The 23,803-nt window shown below is 31.9% G+C and overlaps 1 protein-coding gene across 3 annotated transcripts in view; it reads right to left on the minus strand.

Annotated features, from left to right (window-relative positions):
* LOC143356470 (uncharacterized) overlaps positions 1–23,803 on the minus strand; it is a 42,867-nt gene that overhangs the window by 5,806 nt on the left and 13,258 nt on the right. For 2 of the 3 annotated variants that reach the window (XM_076792190.1, XM_076792188.1), the window contains exons 2-4: positions 22,230–22,385; positions 17,173–17,273; positions 3,786–3,865 (exon numbers count right to left, since the gene is read on the minus strand). In XM_076792190.1, the coding sequence (XP_076648305.1) occupies positions 3,786–3,865; positions 17,173–17,273; positions 22,230–22,354 (306 nt within the window). In that variant the 5' untranslated portion in view covers positions 22,355–22,385. Of the gene's footprint in view, positions 1–3,785; positions 3,866–17,172; positions 17,274–18,676; positions 18,836–22,229; positions 22,386–23,803 lie in introns of those variants that run through there. The other variant, XM_076792189.1, reaches the window with a different exon arrangement.

The following is a 23,803-nucleotide window of genomic DNA, read 5'->3' on the forward strand; positions in this document are numbered from 1 at the left end:
GTACAGGAAAAAGTTGTTCAGAATGTTGAGTTTTACAACATATTTAAATTTTATCAAAATCAGTAAGGTGTACCTTTTTCTGTATAATTACCCCTGTATCTTCTAAACGCATAAATTACCGAAGCTAAAATTGTATATTTGAGGTTCTTCTCTATCCCTCATAATACCCACCAAGTTTCATCTCGATGGGCCACCGGTGCCTTTCGGAAGTACAGCCAAATTCTACGAGAAACTATTTTACTATTTTTGTAAGTTTTTGTAAAATATTAAAATAAATTGTAAATTGTAAATTGTAAATTTGCAAGTTAGAAATTAAATAAATAGTAATTCAAGACCTGAGAGATTGAAAGACGTTTCCAAGGGAGAAAGAGAGCAAATGTTAATATTCTATTTTTAATTATGTGCAGATGTTTTTTCAGAGTGTAAACATATTTGTTCTACTATAAACTTTGTAAGAAACATATTTCTGTCAATACGTTTTACACAATTTATTATTTTTTGTTGTATAATTAACTAGAACATATAATATAGAAATATGAAAAAATAAACATTGAGTCTAATTTCTTTGGTAGATATGAGCATTTACATTGTCAAAATTGTGCTGTGCCGATATTTCTGTCTAGCACTGTATACGCGTAACAGAGTTGGATAGATTTCATTTTGGAAAACGAATAAAAGATTATACGTTTTGTTCTTGAATGTAGAATAAAAATTTATTCAAAGAATGCCAGATTGCTGGCACTTTGTGCAGTACTAAGAAAAAATAATTGATTTGAATGCTCAAGTCTAATTGTAAGATAAAATTAAGTTTTATCGAGACAAATTTTGGTTTATTTAGGTCAATCACCTTGAGAAATTATTTCAAAGCTCATTTTGTTAAGACCTAGTCAAATATTCTAGTCACTTAATATACTTTTGCATTACTTAAGTTACTTTTAATTTTTATTTATGTTTGCTATGGCCATGTTTAGTTGAAAGAATTAGTTAAAGTTCAGTTGTATAGAAACTATGAAATCGTCGTTATTAACACGTTCACGGACAGTAAAAATTTCAGTGAGCTGCAAAAATAGACAGGCAATTCTTCTTGAAACTAGTTGTACTATCCGAAATCTGATTAGAAATAAACAACAATAATAAGTTAACTGCCATTAGTAATGACAAATGAAATGTATATTAATTACAAAAACAAATTTCAATTTCAAATGTATATTAATTACAAAAACTTAAGGTTGTATACAATTAAATGAATAAAAATTGGTTTTAAAATTTGAATGCTATGGCATTCACGTCATTTTGCATCACTATGAAAATGAATGCTATAGCATTTGCCGCCGCGAACGTGTTAATAAGAATCATATTTTGTTTTGCCGATTTCCACACAACTCAACTCTAATTTATAAAAAAGCTGTTCACTGCTAGTTACATACTGCTACATAATATTCTTGTTATAGCTCATTTATACAGAAGCATAATTGATTAAAATTTTATGCAAAAATACAGATGCTCATAATGCTAAGAATATGTATTTTTAAAAATTGTTATTCACTTTATTAATTTCCTTGAATAAAAGTTTATTCAACGCGAATGTCGTCCAAGAACCAACTCTGCCACATGATTCAGGAGGACACAAGTAACGTGCATGAGTTCATTACAGCAGGCACGTGAAAAAGACATTCATTCACAACACGAAAAAGACGAAAAGACCATAAAGGGATATCATTGTCACTACTAAATCTATAACACTAATGGTGCGAACAAACGGCAATACGACAGGTATAAAACAGTATAAAAATCGCATTTGTACAAATGTAAGGATTCTTTGAGATTGAATTATTAATAAACGTTTCAATTACATATCTTTCTACTATAGGTAATCAGAAACTTGAATTTTTCCCACTTCTGTAAATACGGAAAGTTCAAACCTACTTTGAGCAAATTTTGATAAGTTTTCGTAATCGCACTTTGCGAGCAAAAGGTGATCATTTTGGTGCCAAGGCAATGCTCGGAGCAGAATTTGGTCCCAATTGGCTATGTATTTGCCGTCTCAACAAATGGGGAGCCTATGTTGAGACAGATCGGTTGTAATTTGAGTGCAAAGTCTGCAGGTAGAATTCGAGAGCAAATCGAAGGCAAAATGAGGGCAGATTCTGCCCTCGTGTAAAGGGCGGACTGGCCGCACTAAGAGAGGACCTAACCTTGCTTTAAGAGTAAATATCGGACAAAATGGAAGTATACTTTGTTGGAGGAGGGAAAACAGAATTTTATTTAAACTTCCGTTAGATCCGCTCTTAGTGCGACCAACCTGTCCTCTACACGAGGACAGAGTCTGCCCTCGTTTTGCCTTTGATTTACCCTCGAATTCCGCTTGCAAACCTTGCACTCAAATCCGAGCCACATGCCGAACCAGATGGGTCGCAATTTGTAGACAAGTTCTGGTGGAAAATTCCTATCAAATCGAGAGCAGATTGTTTAGTTGGGCGTAATTTGTATTTATAAGAACTGAGTAGCATATAATATCGATAAATTCTGCTGTTCGATATTCTGTTTTTGATAAAAAACAACGTCGTTTCTAAATAAATGTATTAGATGCAATCACTGAAACAATTTATCTTGTGGATAATAAATAGAGACTTGGGAAAACTAAAAGAAAGGTGCTTTAACTCAACTATATTGGTTTTGAAAGACTTGATAATAAATTTTTAGTCAATCAATTAGGAGTCAACTAGAAGAGACTTCTACTTTATATTATTATAACGAAATAATTCATAAATACTACTATTAGTACACTAACAGTATACTAATAATATCTTTAGTATACTAATAGTATGTACTGAACGAAAAATATCACAATTTAAGGTTTCAGTACCGATTTAGAAATTATTAAGTGTTTACTTATTTCAGAACAAAATTTGTAGCATATAATTATAATATAAATATTATTTATCAATAACCCCTATATGTTTTAAAAAAATTTCTTTCATAAAGGTTGATAAAGAACTGGATTTATGGAGCTATTATTATACAAATTACAAAATATCTATTTTACAATTATTCTAGAAGTTTCTGTCGAAGTTAGAGAAGAGGGTTTGATTCAAAAATTGACTACGTGAGCTTTGTCTGTTTCTATTGAACAAAGTGGCATGCTATCTGTTGGTAGGTATCGTAAAGTAGCATTCCCAAGCCTCAAGCCGTCATGCGAATTTCGGGGGGGGGGGGGGGGGGGGGGCTCCACGAACCCATACTTTTTTTATTCGTTTTTCCTAAAAAAATTGTTTTTTAAAAAGAGTTTTGTAATATTTAAGTGTCTGATACTTTATGAACATTTTACATTGTATTTAAATGTATATTTATGAAATAGAAAGTAGATATATACATAAGTCTCTTCTCTCAGAATGAACATTCACTTTTGATTGCATTGTAACGGAAAATGCTGCATCGTTCCTTGCCAATCAGTTCTGTGATTCAATTCTTAGTTCTGGGATTATTTGGTGATAAAAGGAGCGTTGGGGTCCGCTTTGTGTCATTGCCGCTGTACTTACGCCGCGATGCGTAGTCTGGTTTTTCCTTTTTATGCACTGTCATTTTTTTCCTATAGCAACGGGACTCCGGAATGTTAAACTTAAATGTACAAACGCCAATAAATAATTTGTTGAGAACTTTTCACCCAAGAAAAATAGTCCTAATTTAAAGTTTTCCAATCTATGGGTTCAAGGAGCCCCCTCCCTTGGGAGTGCTAGAGTTAATACGTTTCTAATTGATTCTGTTAAAAGACATAAAGAACTTACCTTGGCCTGTACTGGACCTTGTTCCACAAAGTCGTAATCTTGTTCTTCTGGCGGTGGTGGCCAAGCTACGCGTTTAAGAGCTGTGGACAATTAAAATAATAAATAAATTATTGTGTCCGATACTAAAAACAAATATTAACTCTAACTGAAATTGTATCAGTAATTTGTAGTGTTAATTAAAGACAGAATTTTGTTTGTTTAGAACGAAACAAAACAGTTGGCTGAAAGACATTAGAAATGAAACATATTAATGGGGTGGTACTGCAACCATTTTTCAAACTTCGTCAACAATTTGTTTTTCAATGTTCTTATAAGCGGGTAAGAACAACTAATAAAATGCTGGTATAATTGTTGCTAATTGATGGTCTACTACATATTTTCCTTACACTACACAAGGTATAAATATAATTATTATTGGCTTTAGAAATTTACTTATTTTCACAAATGTAGTTATTTTCTGCAAAACGTTTGTTCCAGCTGACATTTAAAAAGTCTAGCTTATATTTAAATTCAGTGAAATTTAAAACACGAACGTAATATATCTTGCTCAAAATTTATGTATTTCTATTTTTTTTTTAAATAACATCTCACTCCTACGCAGCATATAATGTATATATAGACTAAAATGAAAGAAAAATTGCGTGGAGTGTGTGGACTTGATGACCCGATTGAAATAAATGTGCCAAGCGAATTTTTAGACACAGACATATAACTTGTTATTGTTTCTTTTTATACAAGACTGGATATTTTTATTCCATACAAAATTATTTTTGTAAATTTTTATATCGTCAAGTCAGAAGTCTACCCATTGTCAATTTAGTTTCGAAATGATTTTTATGTCCATTATAAAATGCTTCGATTTTGTAAGACTTAAAATTTTAATAGTCTAATAAAGATGACTTTTATGTTCTGGATATAAATTAATTTTAAGTGATGAACGTTATCAACTATCTACAGGTGAGAAAAAATGCTTGTAGTTGATTTGTAATTTGAATTAATAATCATATTCAATCGGATCTGGGAAAATTTGATTTAAAATGAAAATAAGAAATATTTCAAATAATTGATTTTTCACCGTTATTTTCAATACTGTTATTTGAAAATAAAAATTACATTGATTTATATGAAATAATAGCAATTTCAAACGACGTATTATTCCGTTATTTATTTTTTTTTAATTCGGCAAATGAAATAATCCTTAAAATTATATGCAACAAAGGGTGTCAGTATAATCCAGACTCAAACCTGATCATTGGATCATCTTATATAATTTCGAAGAACAATCTCAGAATTATCTCAAATAATTATAGAGGATAATAAAGAGGATAATTATAGAGGATAATTATAAAGTGTTACAATAATATTTCAAATAATGTTATGTCAAAAGTGTTCATAGGCATTAATTATAAAATAACATGTTATTTGAAATAATATTTCAAATCATGTCACTTCAAAAGTGCCCAGGTCTGTATTCAATAAATAAATAAAGTTGCCACTGTTATTTCATGTTTTACGTATTTCTTATGTTTTTGTATTTCTGCGTATGTTTCTATAGTATACTATCATATTTTCCACATATTAATTGCCTATACAATAACCATTCCTAAAATTATTTTATATAAACAACCGTTCGAGTGAACTGCTCGCAGGCTAGTCATACTCAGTGACGGGCAGAAAGCATTTAAAAAAATATTCGCATAACAAGTACATTATCAACATGTAATTTACTTTTTTTCGAATGCGAAAAGTATTTAGATATTGCATTCGATTCTATGTAATTACAAAATACTTCTGTTGAATACATAAATCAGTTGACGAATACCTTGTCATTTTGTATCTAATCATACTTCTGTAATTTGTATTTGAGAGCTCATTGAATATCGAATATTTGCAGCAGTGTGTCACCAACAAATTCAAAGCTCGACGGTTGAAATAGGGTAAGGGACCCAATTACTGTGGAGGTACCAATTACTGTGCCTACATCAATTATACTTATTTTTAAAGCATAATGAATATTAAAAAAGAGATATATGTATTAACTGATTTTAATGAAAAATTTTAATATTCATTATTTTTTAAAAATAAGTATAATCATTATAGGCACAGTAATTGTTATCCCCTCAGTAATTGGGTCCCATATCCTATTTATCTTCAACAAATTTAAGGAAAGAATTTACTTTTGATTTCGTTATCAGATCAAAAATATGAAATACTATTGTGTTCGGTATCCGAGTGTTTCACATTTCATAACATGATTAAATGCAAAAGCCAAAGTATTCGTCGACTGATTTGTGTATTCGATAGAAGCCTTCGGTGTTTTACACGTATTTTAATTACAAAAGCATTCGAAGCTGCCCATCACTGGCCATACTACGTGTTTCCGTCGGCTTAGTTGGCTGCAAGTTTCGGGGATCAAGTTTCACTTCCTCGCGCTTGATAAAAAGAAACCGTGAAAAAGTGTTGTTATTGCGTCAATAAAACGAATTATTATTCACTCCGGTACACCGCAGGCGTGCCACCGGCCAAGTTTATATTTACGCGTTTATTGCCGAAGAATTCGCTTGATTTCGGCACGACCTCGCTGTATTCTTAGATTCTTTCGTTTTTCGAGCCTCGAATATTGGATATCAACGCACGAGACCATGGACACGAAAATATGGTTTTCGAAATAGAAATGAACTTGTTCGCGTTACCATCGAATTGTTAAACAAGTCGTTCCGGTCAGCTAGTACCCATTCGATACGTCACTGTTGGTCACCGACTCAATTAACTTTCTTGCTAAATAGGGATAACTTTTAGGAACAGTATTATTTTCGAACTGAAGTAGAACCTCGATTATCCGATTTAGATAGGGAACGTAAGAGTTCTTATAATAGAACGGTAACTTAATTACAATGCTAGATCGAAAATTCTTTGTTTGGTACCATAAATAGTGTGGCTTATGGACCGCCTTAGACTGTGACTTATTCGCATATGAAGCGTGTTGGGATAACAGAGACCTCAAACATCAGAGGTTCGAATAATCGAGGTCCTACTGTAATACGTTTAAATACGAGGTTTAAATTCGGCAAATTTACGTTAAAAATATGTAAACAATACGTGGTGCATACGATTTGTTATCGTTGCGATGATTTTTGAGTCGAGAAATATTCTAGTCGAGAATTCAATTTTTTACAAAATATATAATGTACATTATTATCTGTATTATTCTGTATAGTAGGAATTGATTGAAACGAAAATATCGTATGGTTATAAGCAGACTGCGGATCTTTATGCAAAATCAAGTAGCCGCTTATGAATTTACTTCTTGATTTAATCATTTTATTAGGTCAACTGTAATTTATTGATACTCTTCAATTTTTAAAATCTTACTACTGTTTCAAATTGCAACTACTCATTTTTGTTATAAACGCATAAAATCCGCAGTATAGTTATAAGTTTTTATAACGGTAAAACAAATCTAAAACGTGTTCAGACTGTAAAATATGTGTTACTTTTCTATAGAAGTATATAAATAATAGATTTGGTGAGCCAACTTGAGAACAATGCAATGTCAAATCTTTCCTAAAAATATTTATGATTATCCGTAGTATATGAGTCACGAATATATACACAATAATAATTGGCTAACTGACAAGCGAACAGCTTTTGCAAACACTTTGGTTTCACCCTTATTTCATTGGTTCCTGCTGTAAACTTCGAGTTCGTCTGGAAGCCAATTCTTGCACGTTAAAAATTGTGCATGAATCACGATTGTATAATGCGCAGATGAAACAGAGTATGAAGTTTTGATAACTAATAATTAGTATATTAATTAAGAATCCTTTCTCTTTGACTAATAATTAGTGTATTAATTAAGAATCCTTTTCTTCTAACTTATAATTGATATATCGGTTAAGGAACCATTTTTTCTGACTTATAATCAATATATTAATTAAGAATCTCTTCTTTTTGACTTCTAAATAGTATATTAATTAAGAATCATTTCTCCCTGACTTATAATTAGTATATTAATTAAGAATCCTTTCTTTCTGACTCATAATTAGTATAATAATTAAAAATCGTAGACCTACGCATAACGTCATTGTAATAATTTTTTACTCGGAAAATGAAAATAAATAAAAATGTGTTGTCTTCCACGTTTGGTGACCTGAAGTTAATTTACAGTTTGACATTATGTTAAATGATTTGTAATAGAAATATTGTTAAAACAGCGTGCAAAACTTGTTCTTTCGCATGTGTCTATGTATCTCAAGCAGGTTATTAATTTTATGCGTAGTTCTGTTTTCGATAGCCCTAATCAAGTATTAAAACGTTCGCCGGAGTGAATGAAATATAATTTCACGTTGATTCAATTATTCTTTTAAAGAATCAATGAAAAATAGTATTGCCGTGTCAAGAAAAAGGATCGAAGCCACTGGCTGCAACTTCGAATAATAAAAGTCACCCTGAAGTTCCGCAACTGATTTTTTATTTGTGCATCGCAAATACAAAAAGTCTCTTATGCCTATCAATCCGGTACAATGCGAAAGAATTTGTTTCTTACATACGGTCGTATGGTTCGCCAACAATTAATTAACGTAACACACTTGTTATTGTATATAGTTTCACTCGTATGATCGTTCTCACACGATAAACTCGTCGAAAATCGCACCGTTCGTTTCCTAATTAGTTACGCATGACACAAGAATTCATCGAAATTCTTTTGCTCGTTGGTATGATTTATTGAGCAAACGTACCATAGTTTCACATGACTTTATAAAAGGCGACACTTAGTTAGTCACTGCGAGGACGAAGAAGAAGATATCGACTTTGCCAAAACGGATACTGGCCAACAACTAACGCTACCCCGAAGTCACTTGCACTTTTCATTATCGCAGAAACGGCCTGGCTACCGATTTTAGAGATTCCTTGGTTACTGTCCAAAAAGTGGGGAATGATAGCGGTAGGTAGGGAGACGATTCAGATAATCCTCCTTTTTACATTTAAGCACGACGAAATCTAACAATTTTCTATTAAATCTCACCTCATTAGATGTAGAAAAAGAAAGTTGGTTCTGCGTTGGTTACACCCTTTAAAAATCATATTTGAACTCACTATTTTTCTTCGGTATTTGGTATGTTGGCACTTCTGACATTGACACGTATGACAAGCGGCATTTAAGGACGCATCCCGGTTCACAGGCTTCTAAGAATCGATTTCGTTTACTTCAACCGACAATAGCTCTCATAACGATTATATCCATCATGTTTTATGTGTACAGTCAGTCAAAAAAGTCCCACACTCTGTACACTCTACAAAATGGTGTCACTTTTTTAAAAAGTGTACCGTATGAGTTGTTTGTTTCAAGAATCTAGAAGAATTAGTCTACTAAATGACGTGTCAAGAATATTTCAAAAAAATTGTAATTGACAGGAACTGAGAGAAACATAGTAAATATTGATTTTACAACTTTTTCATGTGGGCCTGTATTGAACATTTAAAAAATATGTTCTCCAGATCTGTGTCAATTATATACATTCTGAAAATTTCACCAAAATAGGGCAACGTTGCTATCAGCTGAAAACATTTAAAAGTGATCGCATAAGGGCGAAATTCGACGAAGCCGAAAACCTGCAACTTTCACCCTTATCTTGAAATGTTTCTTGCTCATAGCAAGGTTAACCGATTTCGATAAAATTTTCACCGCGTGCATAATTGGTACAGACCTACAAAACACATTTTATAAATTTTCGTTACAAGTCCAAATAAAAAGGTTGTGAAAAGCAACATTTTTTCCGTAATTTAGACTAAACGGAATTTTTCTAAAATTTTCATGACATACCATCAAGTACTCTGTGGATCCATAAAGTATTTCAACACTTTTCCGATTCTGGAAAAATTATTCTAACCTGTGGCAATTTCGTGAAAACAATAGTACAGAAATAAAGGACTCATTTTAAAGCTTGAAGCCTCTCCTTTCAATGGATCATTTTCTTCTACGATATTTTCGCGTAATGCAACGGAACTATTTTGCCTAAAAAATGCCTCAAGTTGAAATCTTTGAAAAAATATAGGAAAATTTTTTTCGTGGCTGAATCCTTTATAGATTTGAAGATTGAAGCCTACCCTTTGCAACGACGTCTTAAAAATTGTTGTACGATTTGTTTTCACTGTTTTTTAGAACAAAAATGAGGAATAATTTCGGTTGTGTAAGTCTAATACTTAGAGTTTGACGTTGCACCCTACATAATATGTGCGACTATAATATATTATAGAGCAGCTAGAAGCGTATACCTTTCACTCTGATCAATTAGCCCCGCATTCCTATCACGGGACTTCTTGCGCGGCACGCACAGTACAATATATATTTTTTTTTTCGCTTTCATTCGAAGCGTAATAAAGTGGCCCCAAAAAATGGTACATGGAGCTTTTTAGTTCCTTGCGAAGAGAAGGCTTTAATCTTCAAACTTATCTTTGATTCATTGACAAAAAGAATTATTTAATGTTTTTAGAGACGCTTCATTGGTGGCATTTTTGAGGGAAAACATCTCTTCAGTTTCTCAAAACTGACTTTAGATCAGGGGTTCCAAAGTGCGGCCCGCGAATTATATTTTTGAAATATATTAATAAAAAGTTAGTAGTAAAAAATGATGATTGTCATAAATCAAGAACCATTACGTTATAAAGTTAGTATAAATCTTTCCTTTATGTCTAACTTTTTGTCGTTTTCTTTTTCTTGTTCTACCAAATAGTTTTGAAACTCACAATATGACCTAGGTAAAGCCTTGGGAACGCCTGCTTTAGATAGTTTATGACAGTAGAAATTTCAAGGTTTAAAATGAGGTTTATTGTTGCATTATTTTTTTAACGAAATTATTACAGTTTAAACATCGGCGAATTTCCGCAAATTGGAAAGTTAGTGTTCGAATACTTTTTGAACCCACAGACCTTATATACAGACCGTATATTTTTTGTTTTATCAAAAGTCCCGAGAATTTGTTAAGTGAAATCGAACATTCAGATTTGGACAGTTAAACTTTAAAATTAATTCTGTTTGCTGATTGTAGGTGAAAGGATAACTACAGTCACTCGCACTAATATTCAGCCACTTTTAAAAGGACGATAACTTTTTAAATATTGATCCATAATGACGTGGATGTTTTTGAGAAGTTAGAACAATTAGTTTACTATATGAAGTGAAAAAATTTGAGAAAATTGCAATTGGTCGGAATTACAGAAAAAATACTAAAAGTTGTAGTTCACAACTTTTTTAATGTGAAATTTTATAAATCTGTATCAATTATACATATCCTGAAAATTTTATCACAAAGTTTCATTTAATTTAATTTATTCTTTTATGAAAAATGCTAAAAGTGGATGTGATCTATTAAAATGTAATAAATCAAAAATTACAAAAATTACGTCGTGCTTCGGTCGATGCGGGGACTATGAGTTGGAAATAAATTCCCGATAGTTCGGAAAATAGCTCAATGACTATTTTACCTGAAAGATGCCAAGTGTCATCGCGATGTCCACAAGTTTCGTGATAAATAGCAGATGACCATAGATAATAACAACCATTTCGAAAATTCATGTTGTACTAGTACTTTTTTAAATAAACCTGAGCTTCATCAATTTAAGTTGACTTAATTATATGCGGTTGAAATAGTCTAAAAGTTAATAAAAATAAAAAATAAAACATGCTCGATTTCTTAGTTTTCTTCAAACTATTGTAATGTTTTCATTCTAAGTCAATTGAAAGTTAACCAACTGATTGAAATGTTTTAGTATTCAGTATCCAGTATTTATTCAGTATTTTCAGTTTTAGTATTTAGTATTCAATATTATTAGTATTCAGAATATATCTACATAAGAATCATTATACTTACATATTCGTCAACAACATTAATTCAAAGGGACCAAACAATATTATCATCGTATAAAATAAACAAGACGCCCGGTGTATTACAATATGCATAGAGGGGATCGTGAAATTATTATCAAATGCCAAACATCAAAGGTTTTTGTAATTTGCAAAGTTCTCCTTGTCGCTTTTAAAAATTTCATGGAAACATTAGAAAGAGTTAAATAATGTTTTGCACGAAATTAATGTCACGGATTTCTCTTTTTGACAACTACTATTAGTACACAAATGGTACTTATAAGTTATAATTAGTAGAATTAGACACATACATTATTATGTGTCTATTAATATTCCATTTCATTGAAAATGTATAGGAAACTATGATTTAAATATTTAACATATTTGTGCTCCCTGTTTTTAGGACGGGAAATAGATTAACATTCTTATAATTAATAAGTTGTGAATCTCTTTTAATGCTAAATAGAAGAAAAAGCACATAATTATTGTGCCTATTTTTGACGCACCATTTCACAGTGGAAGAGTTAAGAGTAAGAAATTGAATAACTTAATGATGTATTAATGTAGGCCTATTTAAAATTTGAATATTGTTATTTGTTGACACGTTTAGGACGTTAAATATTTCATGAAGTTATTAGTATGACTAGATAAGATTTTCATTTGCAAAGATAGAATTTTGCTAATTAGGCAAGGAGTTTTTGTAAATAATATTTATGGTACCCATGTATTGTACGTTAATACCACAGATATTTCATTTGATTTTATAGAAGCAAGTGTACGTATAGGGGATGCACGTATTAAAGTGAATCAATTAAAATACTTTAAGTATGCATTAGCGATTGTAAACTAACCGTTTAAAAAATATATCATGATAATTATTACATCATTAATTAGTTACACGCATATAATTAGACAAAGGCTTTACTGCAGGAACACATTTCTAACATCTCATTCTCATGCTGTGAATTTTGAATTCATCTATAAGAATGAAATAAAAATGTATAATACAAGTAACAAAAGCAACACAAATAAGTGCATAGAACAATCAGAGCAAGCTGTAAGCATCAAATAATGATAAATATGACCTTATTTAACCCTAGAATGACACTGTCGTATCGCCATCTTAGAAAATTTTATTACAACAATCCTGTTTTGATATGTTACTATTAATACATACGTACATAATATTTGTTATGCCATACATATATTGTTGCAATATCGTATTCAGCAGATTCTTTGTTTACACAGCTCCAATATGATTTGAAAAATTAGAAATAATATTTAGACGTCACTTATATTGTCGTTATTATTATAAATTGTTATAATTTATCAGTGAAGTTATCTCCATCAAGTCATGCCACAGTTTATACCTATTTCTCTATTTCACCATGGTCTAAGATTTCTCACCCTTGTCTCTGATATGTTCGGTCGTCCTATAAATAACGCGAATTTCGTTTCATACTTTCTTAAAAGTGAAATGCAAAGAAACAATTAGAATCTTCCATATGTATACAGGGTGACCGCTAGACTACGGATCTGTATGAAAAATAAAAATTGTCTGTATTAATTGTAAGGCACTGGGACGAAATAATAATTTGCTTCTTTTTTTAATCATTTCATTAAGTTGATGATTATTAGACAGCGGATCTTTATGAAAAATAAATATGTTTTGCAACGATTGCAAGAGGCAGAAGTTAAAAATAAAAATATATTTCTTCTACCAATAATTTTAATAAGTTGAAGAGAATGCAACAAGATTTCAAATTCTTTTAATATCTTCAAAATTTAGAAATTCACCTGACCATTTTTACAATCTTAAATTCCTTTTATCTTTCTCGTGTTCGGTAGTGATCGGTAATTCTACATGCAAAATGATTCGGAAATATAGGATAGAATTTGTTCATATGAGACATTATTTTCGAGAAAATCGCATTTGAAAATTCGTCAAGTACCCGCGTTCTCAGCATTTGTAAAAAGTAGAATCGATAACTCATGAGCAGACGCGCCAGATTCATATTCGATAGCACGCGTGTTCGCTGAATTTTCAAACTTGATTTTCTCGAAAACTCATGTGGAAAAATTTTATTCTACATGTTTGACTAATTTGTTTGACACCTTTTCTGTTGTACCACCTGTTTTACCGACCACCATGTATAATTCGATGAATTATAGGAAATGAAGAAAAATATGCATAGAATTTTAATGGTTGCAAATCGTGTTCCGAAAACGTAGTATGCATTGAGAAAATAGTATCGTAAAACAAATAGTACTACAGCTAATGCCGAGACAAGTTCAACGACCTATGCTACCGAAATCTGGAATAGATTCACAAGAACATTAAGAGAACGTGTGAAATAAAAAAACTGTTTACTCGACAGGAAGTCAACGTTATTTTAATTTTCTGTGTTCTTTAAAAATTTCGCAAATATTAATTTGTATAGAGTTATAAGAGTTATAGTAGTTATAAGCTAAGCGCGTTTTTTCGAAATTATATTTTGTTAGATTTTGTTGATAGAATTATCCAACTTTTGCCGTAGAATTTTTCCAGTGGTCATCGCCCAAAATCGCTATGGTTTCTTTCAGCTCGAATCACTGTCATGTTTTGCAAATAGATATTTTTCCAATCGTCTATCATAAAAGTTAATAGTTAGTTAATAGTTAGTTTCGCCTACATTAAGAGAAACATTTTTTCTGTTTCCCTTAAGGGTAAGCCGTAAGAGTAAAATTAGAGAAAGATTAAATTTAAAATTTTTTTCATTAAGGTTTCCATAATGTGATGTTCCTATAGGTATTATTTTATAGAAATAATTTCACCTTTAAACTCTATTTTTCCATGTCATTAGTTAATTAAAGCCATTCAGTAAAATTGATTGGACTAACAGTAATGAATTTATGTCAATGAAAAAATCTTATGAAATAATATTTCATAAATAACGTGCGATTAATGGGTGAAAACACAATAAATATAATATAGTCGCACGATGTCATTCTAGGATTAATTCAGACGTTAGACAAATTACATGTTTGGTGCAAGTGAAAGTGTTAGTGTTCACCTCTTGGACGATAGTGCAAACCAGCTTTTCTGAAAGCGGTGTTAGTCTTCCTCGCAATAGACTAGCAGCTTGCAGCATAAGATTCGCCTCTCGTTAGTCTTCGTAGATGCGACCTTCTGATTAGCCTTCGTTCGTGCAATCCATGAATCCGCTTGCTAACTAAGCAACATCCCCAAGCCGTTTCTTGCTGATAAAGCAATCAGTCAGAGTACGTATTAATTCACATGCTGGAAAGATCCATCGAAGCGATTACAGTGTAGAGCACAAAATAAATGCTTATAAATCATGTGGATTGTTATACGAATATTATGCACTTGTGCTTCGTTTATGTATTGTCTGCGATACGTCTGTCTTGCAAGCCTCGATTTGACTCGCAGCCAAATGTTTGAAGCAAGGGTGATAATGTTTCCCTGCTAAATCGAGAATTTTGTTACAATGATCACAGTGACTCATGGTCGTAAACAGTTAAACAACTGATCTCATATTTTTTCTTTTTGTTTGCAAGCAATTTTTTCAATTTAAATTTTTTTTTGTAGTTTTGGATTTTAATGAAAAGTAATTGAATTCAATGTTCGCTTTGTAAATAATGAGTGTCCTGTCTTATCAATAACAATATAACGAGTAGACTGCGGATCTTTAAAACAAGCAAAATAAAAATGATCTACTTGAATTGTAAGCAGTAGGGGTTATAAATTAAAATGTATTTTTTTCGTTTCGTAACTTTAATAAATTTCAAAGAATGTAACTTGTCATTTTTATCATAAATGCTTAAAATCCTCAGTCTAATTACGAGTTTATGAATTAATCAGCCTAAAAATTTTTTAATTTCGATGTTTAACTTTTGACCAGAAACATAAAATCATTGTATGAAATATGAGTTATTTATTGATCTTACATCTGGATTCTGTTTGCATAAGACTATTTTAACGTGATTATTTGAATAATAACTAAGGCTCTGTTAATATTTCGAGCGAAACAAATATATATTTATATTCTAATTGTTTCAGTATTTAATTTCTAGCAAGATGTACCTATTTCTATATCACATTTAAATCAAATGACTTTGAAAATCTCTCAATAATAATTTTATAAAAATAGTTCTTTATATTTCCTTCTTCGTTGCGTAAAAAATATTTCCACACCAATGAAATGTGTGCTGATAACTAACTGTCTAAAACTTTGCAATTCAAATATACGATATTGAACTCTTCGTGCACGGTAACTACGACAAAATTTACAATTTTACATGATATTGAATTTTACGTTTAAAGGTCTACATCGTCAATTACTTTGTTTTAAAGTTATATAATTATAATATATTCCATGAATTATTGTTAAAATACAAACGACTAGAATTATTGAATTGTTATTTAGTATTTTGCAAAATTTAAAATCACATTTGGGGAAATATAGCTACCCTGAAACCTAAATATCATTTTACGTACTTGTTTCTTGCACAATTTTTTTGCAGTAGCTAAACAGAAAAGTCACTCGCAAATTATGAAAAAATTTCTACTAAATACAATTTATGCTTGATCATAATTACTTTACACAAAATAGTCTTTTAGGCGCTGATTTCTAAATTATTAGTTTATGTAATTTAAATATAATTTAAACTGTTTTTAAACTATTCTGGACACTCTTACAATCAACATTTTGTCTGAGGTACATGACTTGTGTGTTCAAATAACGAATACTTGAATGCCTTTATTTTGGTAAATGTATTGTAGTAGCTCTAAAGTTTTTACAGTATGTGTTATGATCTACAGTGGATGCAAGAAGTATTCGAACAATACAAAGATACATGATTCTCGAAAAAATTGCCTATATTTAAACTGTGATAATTTCGTAAAAAATGATCGTACATTTCGACTCATTTTAAAACTCCAGGCCTCTAATTTCATAATCCATTGTTCATTCTATCTTAAATTTTTTTCCATACTATAACGAGCGACAAACCAAAGACGCGTTTTCTCTCGAAAATGCTATACATTCCACCACGAAACCACAATAGATTTAAAGATCAAAGCTTCCTCTTTAAAACGACATCTACAAAATTGATGTACGATTTCTTCAAGTCGTTTCTCCGAGATTCGAACAAGAGATGTACCACCAACTTTACACGACCGAATTTGTTCTCCGTTTTTGTTCCATAAAACGGTGAAAAATCGTACATCAATTTTTCAAGTGAAGGCTTCAAATCTGAGACAGGAATAATGGGTCTTCAGTCTGCCACTTGTTACATCATGTAAAAATATCTTAGAGGGAAATGAACACTGCTTTGTCAGGCTTATGGTTGTATTATTTGTTTTTACGAAATCATCACAATTTAAATATCGATAATTTTTTTAGACTCGAAAGTGCAGTGTTTAAATACTTTTTGGATCCACTGTGTATGTTATTCTATATGGTGTTATATTGAAAGAATATAGAAAAGAGAGAGACATAGAAAAGGAATTGTAGTACTCACTTGGTTGACCATTTCGTTGCCTAGCTTCTTCCTCCTCGAGCATCCGCAGGACCGCGCTGTTCTGCAAGTTCGCCGGTTTGGCTAACTGATTGAAGTCGATCCTAAAAAATTCACCGGTGCGTCACTTTTCTTTTTCTATTATCCTTTATTGGAAATTTTTGTATTTTATACGAAGTAGAGATGAAGTAACACCGCAAAATATGTTGCCATTGAATTTTTTCAAGAAAGTTAATTGATTATTCTTTTTTTTTTGTTCTTGTTCTCGGCTGTTTGAAGCATAATTCTATTATGCTTCGGTTTTTTTTATCGTAATTCGGCCATTTCGTTATAATCGTGAGACTACTTAATGGTTATGTGAAACAGATGCAAAGCAGAGAAATACCTAAGCCAAAATAAAGTATCACTACGTACACACAGTGAGTAGCTATTGAAGTATTCGGATGACTTATTCAAAGAACTATAACTATGACGTGTACAAATATTAGTTCATTTCTTTTTTGATTTTGTTATTTTTAATACGTATCTGGTAATGCATTTACAATTTTCTTTTTTCACTTTAATAGAACATTTGCGCAGTTTTAATAAACAGTGAACTTTTGTATACTAGAACTATAGTGGTTTTGCTATATTTTCAATTGTTTGCTTCAAATATTCTAACTATTCCACCAATAATAGCTCTTTCAATTATATGAAAGAAAGTAGAAAAGTGTGTTCGAATTTTTCGTTATTGAAAATATAGAATTCACTTAGAAATTGTTTAGTACACTTTACAATCGATGATGTGGAAGAATGTTAGAAATTATGAACCTTGCTTTTTTTATAACTTGTCTAGATCCAAATGACTTAGCTAATTTAATTTTAATTAGCACACAATATTATCACCACAAGTACTTAAATACGCTAGAAAATTCAACCACAACGAAATTTTACGTATCGCAACTAGCGGTGACCAGTCGCACTGTTAGGCATATTTGATTTTACGATTTCAAATGACCAACAAAATTAAATTAAAACATTCTAACACTCGCGAGACACTTTAGCAATAATATCGAAGGTTGTCCGTATTGAATTACGGCAGACAATATGTCAAGTTGATCCGTTACGTGTAACCAATATGTTTTGTAGAAAATTGCTCCGGACAAAGATTTTTTCTTAGAAAATGGCATCAAGGTGTAGCGATAGTTGTATTTTGTTGTCGCTAGACTCCAGATTTTACGCAGTTATGACAACAATGCAAAACCCAAGTTAAACAAAATTAAGAGTATTGATATATTATTATCCGTAAATTAGGATTATTAGTGAAAAATATAAATCTTTATTTAGCTCCCGTGTCTTATAATTGATGCACAAACTTTTTCTCTTGCATAAAGCTCCGGAGTCTAGTTATCACGAATCGATTCGAATTTCTCGAAGTGGCGATCCGCTTGTTTACATGAATTGCTTATCGACTGAACGGCTGATAATCCTAGAAACTGATGGAACGGAGTAGTGAATTTCAAGTCACCTGGTTTGGGTGAGCATTTCGGCAAAGAGCGGAAGAGAACGCGAGAGAAAGGAAATCCTGCGACACGCAAGAAAACTGCCGGTGAACCACGCAACCCCGAGGCCACCAAACACGAAACTAAGTCAAGTACGATAGCGCTCGTGGGCTTTGCGCAACGGCCAGCCTCTGAGCCGGGGTTTATTTCTAACCCGTGTGATTCGGCCCTCTGAAAATAACAGTCGACTCGTCCAATGACGACTAGATCGCTGATTCATCAACCTGCGACCGGTGAACATCTGCTCGACCAACGGGAATCGATACAAGTACGTTTAAACGACCCGTGCAGGACAGATTGACGCAAGGTGGTTAATTAGTTCGATCAATTCTCGAGACCCAAGAGCGCCCGAGTGCCAGCTATGAACATTTGACCATTCTCACGGTAGAACTTTTACTTTCCCTTTGGTACGCGACTTTCTTTCGCATGAACTGACCATACAATGTGCAGGGGGAGTTTCCCTAACGCCGGGCCGTTTCTATTTATTTTATTTATTGTTAATTCCAACCTCGAGGCCAAGGAATGGACTTGGTTTATAATTTCTAAATGCTTAACCCACACTTACCCTTCCATTCTTCACACACATACAACCTATTCTGCCCCTTCTCTTTATCCTCCCCGCTCTTCCCTTACTTATACACTACTTTCCCCAACCAGTCTACTATTTTCTTTCCTTCCGCATAATACCTCCACTAAAGTACAGTTCTCTTTTTCCAGAACATAACAGTTCTCTAACAGATGCATCAACGTACGTCTACCATTATTACATATTTCGCATCTACGCTTGCTATCCTCTAAGCAATATCTATTATAATTTTATAAATTTCCACATCTTGCCCTAGCAATTAAAATCTGACTATTTTTCTCACCCCTTAAGGTCAGGTACTCCGGCAATCTATATATTCGTATATTCTTGTATCTATTATGATACCTTGAATCTTGTATTCTGCATTGTATATTGCATTTTTACTATCATTGCCTTACTGCATTTCTTTTCATGTAGTCCATTCTATCTTTGCCAATATGCCACTCCCCCCCCCCCCTTTAAATCCTTTTCTGTCAAGCCTTCCCTCACTAACCTTCCCTTTTACATTACCCTGACTTTATTTTCATATTTCTATTGCCCTTTTCTCCCGCATCTGCTCTTAACTTTTCTCGTTCTGACTCTTCCAAAACAATGTAATTCAAATATCCAGGCTTAAGCACCACTTAACATATCTTGTTTGCAACGACTCGAATTTTATTCTCTCGGCTCATCCCTATATCTCTGCCCCGTATACTATAATGATTTTCACTAAATAATCAAATAAAAATAACCTTCGCCAAAAATCATTTCTAAAAATCCTTTCCTCTATACCCCATACATTTCTCACTGCCACATTTGACACTTTGAACCTGTCCTTGATGTGCACATTCATGCTTCCATTCTTCTGTAGCTTGAAACCTAAATATGTAAACTCTTTCATCACTTCTACATCCCATTCCTTCCAATACCACTGATGCTTTTTCGTCTTTCCGCTTCCCTTATCAAATATAATCATTTTCGTCTTTCCCACGTTTAGAACCATTCCTTTCCTATCTAAATACTTTTCTAATTTTCGCGTCATTATTTCCATATCGTCTTCTCTATCCGCCATCAACACTATATCATCGGCGTAGGCTAACGACCAGGATTTACTTCTGCCTACCGTTATGCTTCCAACTTGCGTCTTTCTCTTCCAAATCCGATAAGAATATGGCAAACAAAGGGATCAACGTACACCCCTGCCTTATGCCCTTCTTTGTCCAGAATTTTCTAGAATATTCTCCTCCACATTTAACTACAAAACTTTTTTCTCCATAGATCCCCTTAATTCTCTCTATCAAACCTTTACTGATACCCCTCCTTGACATTATCTCCCATAATTATTCTCTATCAACTTTGTCGAAGGCTGATTTCAGATCCACGAATATCGCATGTACAGGGTGAGGCACCTAAGACGGGCCACCTGAATAACTCGGTTGCTGTTGGTGATAGAAAAACATGTGTCAGACGAAACTTGCGTGGTTTCAGGGGTGGCATAATTCCATGTTAATAGTTTTTTTATAGGTGGACGTGTGGAGGACATATAATTCCTCAGAGTAAAATATTTTCCATCGCAGTTGACCTTCAACGATCTTGAATGACCTTGAGTCGTAGGTTACTGTACGCGTCTTAAAACAGAGTTGACCTTCATATGCCTTCTATGCGACATACTCTCTTTTAATAGAATACTGGCTCATGTGGGTACCTTTATTGCACATTTTTACTACCATTGTAGTGCGCCATTTCTATTGGGTTGTTGCACATTGAGGTGTTCGATTGTTAACAGTAACGTTAAATTAACATGACTTCTTGCTAAATAAAATTTGTCGATCGAAGTAAGCACCATTGTAATCAATATATTCTGTCTACAAATTAAGAATGGACTTTTATAGTACAGGCCTTTACAATGATTCAATTTTTTATCTTTACAAAGATTTGCTATAAAACTTACTGAATGCACAGTAGCCTACAAAAGTGTTTGCACTCTGATTTGATCATTCTTGTAATAATTATATCTGAATTTTGTTAAATAATTGTATGAACTCTATTTTGTCTAGGTCCAACAATATAGCATAAAAATGTTATCGACAAAATTAATGAATCTCTTTAGATCAATTTTGTCAGTATATGAATGTTTGTATACATACTACTGGATATGTGAATGATAAAATTAAGCAAACCTTCTTAATAGACATATAAGAAGCACATAGTTTCACAAGTCATTATAAATATTATTATTATGGTTACTACGATAATATTAGTCTTTTCGAGGTTACTATCTCTAAAATAAGTTATAAGTTATAACTTATTCGATCAAGAGTAGCTATCAAACAAATATTCGTCTTGTTGGATAAAATTAATGACTTTGAATAAAATTATACATTCTTAAGTTTTTACTAATAAAATGAGGTATGTTCTACTCTTGTTGTAATTTGCTAGTCAATATAATTTGCTACGTAACATTGAATTTGAAAAAAATCGTTTCAAAGTAATTTATGTTTTAACTTTTTTACTATTCTTTTACTTGAATTAACCGGATACATATTTAATGTAATTTATCTCTAAAACAATATAATTAAAGAAATACACAATGGCGTTGAAAAAGATTCATAAAATCAGAATTACATACAAATACCTTGTAAATAATGTTACGTAAATATAAACGCATATGATACGCTTCACTTTTACATAAATATATTTTTAAGCGGTAATTATGATATAAATTAAAAGCATTGGTTCCTTCATAAAAGTGACCAGATATCTATTTTAATTTTCCGCATTTTATTAGAAATATTAAGTAATAATTTATGTCACTCCATATGAAAAGGTGATAATATGATAAATTAGAAAAGGATGAACGATGATGTTAATATGAAAGTACATTTCTATGGATATTAATATTAACAATTAGTATATGCAGTGCGAAGGTTAATATTTCTACAAAATTTGCTTACCCGACTGCACCGTTAGCCAAAACTTGAGTTTGCCTATCCAAGGTTTCCTGTATTGTTTGTGGTGAATAGAGGTTGATAGGTGAATTGAACTGTTTGTTCACTAACATTGTTTTTTGCTTGGACATATTGCTATTCTATTGGATCAATCCTCAGGCTCTAGAATCACAGAAAACGAGTAGTTAGAAAAATTATAATATATTTGAAATTATTCCTATTCATAAGTCTTCTATTAATTCAGAAACTGATAAAAACTTAAACTATAATATGTAACTGTAAACACATCTTCACAACTTTACGTCGTCAGAATGAAATAGGTATCATATTTTGTAATGTCAGTTTTCAAATCCTTGAAACTTTAATCGTTATACATAAAAAACTTCGTCATCTTGTCTATTCGATTTATTTTGATTATGTTCTATCCCTATCTTGCGATATTTCTTAACGTTTGCTTTCCTAAAAGAGCATAAAGATATTTTGGCAACTTAAATCATGGAGATTTTGGCAATTTAAAATTTCCGTTCATCTCGAAACTATCATAAAGGGTATCGCAGTATCCTTCGGAAAATTGGGTCAGCTCAACGCAAACAAATAAGGTATTAGTATAATTACCTTTGGCAACCGAACATAATCTCGTGCAAATCATTCGACTAATCGAACATTAATTCAACGTCTGTGATCGTTAATTCGAAGAATGCAATAAATCTTTCGCCTTTGACTTTCAAACGATTGCCAAAAACTAATTGCTAGTTGCGTGTAGCTGCACGTTTTAACTGACTCGGGAATAGATGGAAGAAGCAAATAAGATAGAATATTGTAGACACAGAATGAATCACTTGAATAAGATCGTGGGATCACCTTTGGTGATTATACAGGGTGAATCAGTTAAATCTAAATTTACTAACAATTATTTTTACTGCGGATTTTATGCATTTGTGACAAATTGAGTAGGTGGAACATGAAATAGAAGAAAGATCAAATGACTTTAACATCACTGGTACATTATTTGCAAGCTATTCAAATTATTCAGAGAAGAAAACAATTTTTATTGTAACTTTCTTTTCTTGTAATTTATGCAGGCAGTTCTAATTTTGCATAAAGGTGCGCAATCTAATTATCACGCATGTCCGGTCGATAGCAAACATTGGTTCACAACAATTTTTTTATACAACGCGCAATTTATAAGCAAATTTTTGTGACAGATTTAAGTGACTTATCCTGCATGTGTATAAAAACTTGACAAAGACGAAATTTTCCATACAGTTTTTCATGATATTTTAATATTTTGTAACATTTTTTTCGCCATTTTTAGAAAAAAAGTGGAAAGTGGATATCAATGATTATAGCAGCGCGCTATTATTAAATATAAAAATAATTAAGTTCAAATCACAATTTCATATTGCAGTCTGTAGCATTCGGCTATGAACTATCATATGATATTATGATCTTAAAAATTTAACTTTCCATTTTATATTCTTTATAATAAGAATATTACACATTTTGTTTGCTGCGTTGCGTTGATCATTAGAGTAAATTAATTATACTTATTTTTAAAGCATAATGAATATTAAAAAAGA

This window comes from Halictus rubicundus, chromosome 8 (assembly GCF_050948215.1).
Source record: "Halictus rubicundus isolate RS-2024b chromosome 8, iyHalRubi1_principal, whole genome shotgun sequence".
NCBI classification, from domain to species: Eukaryota; Metazoa; Arthropoda; class Insecta; order Hymenoptera; family Halictidae; genus Halictus; species Halictus rubicundus.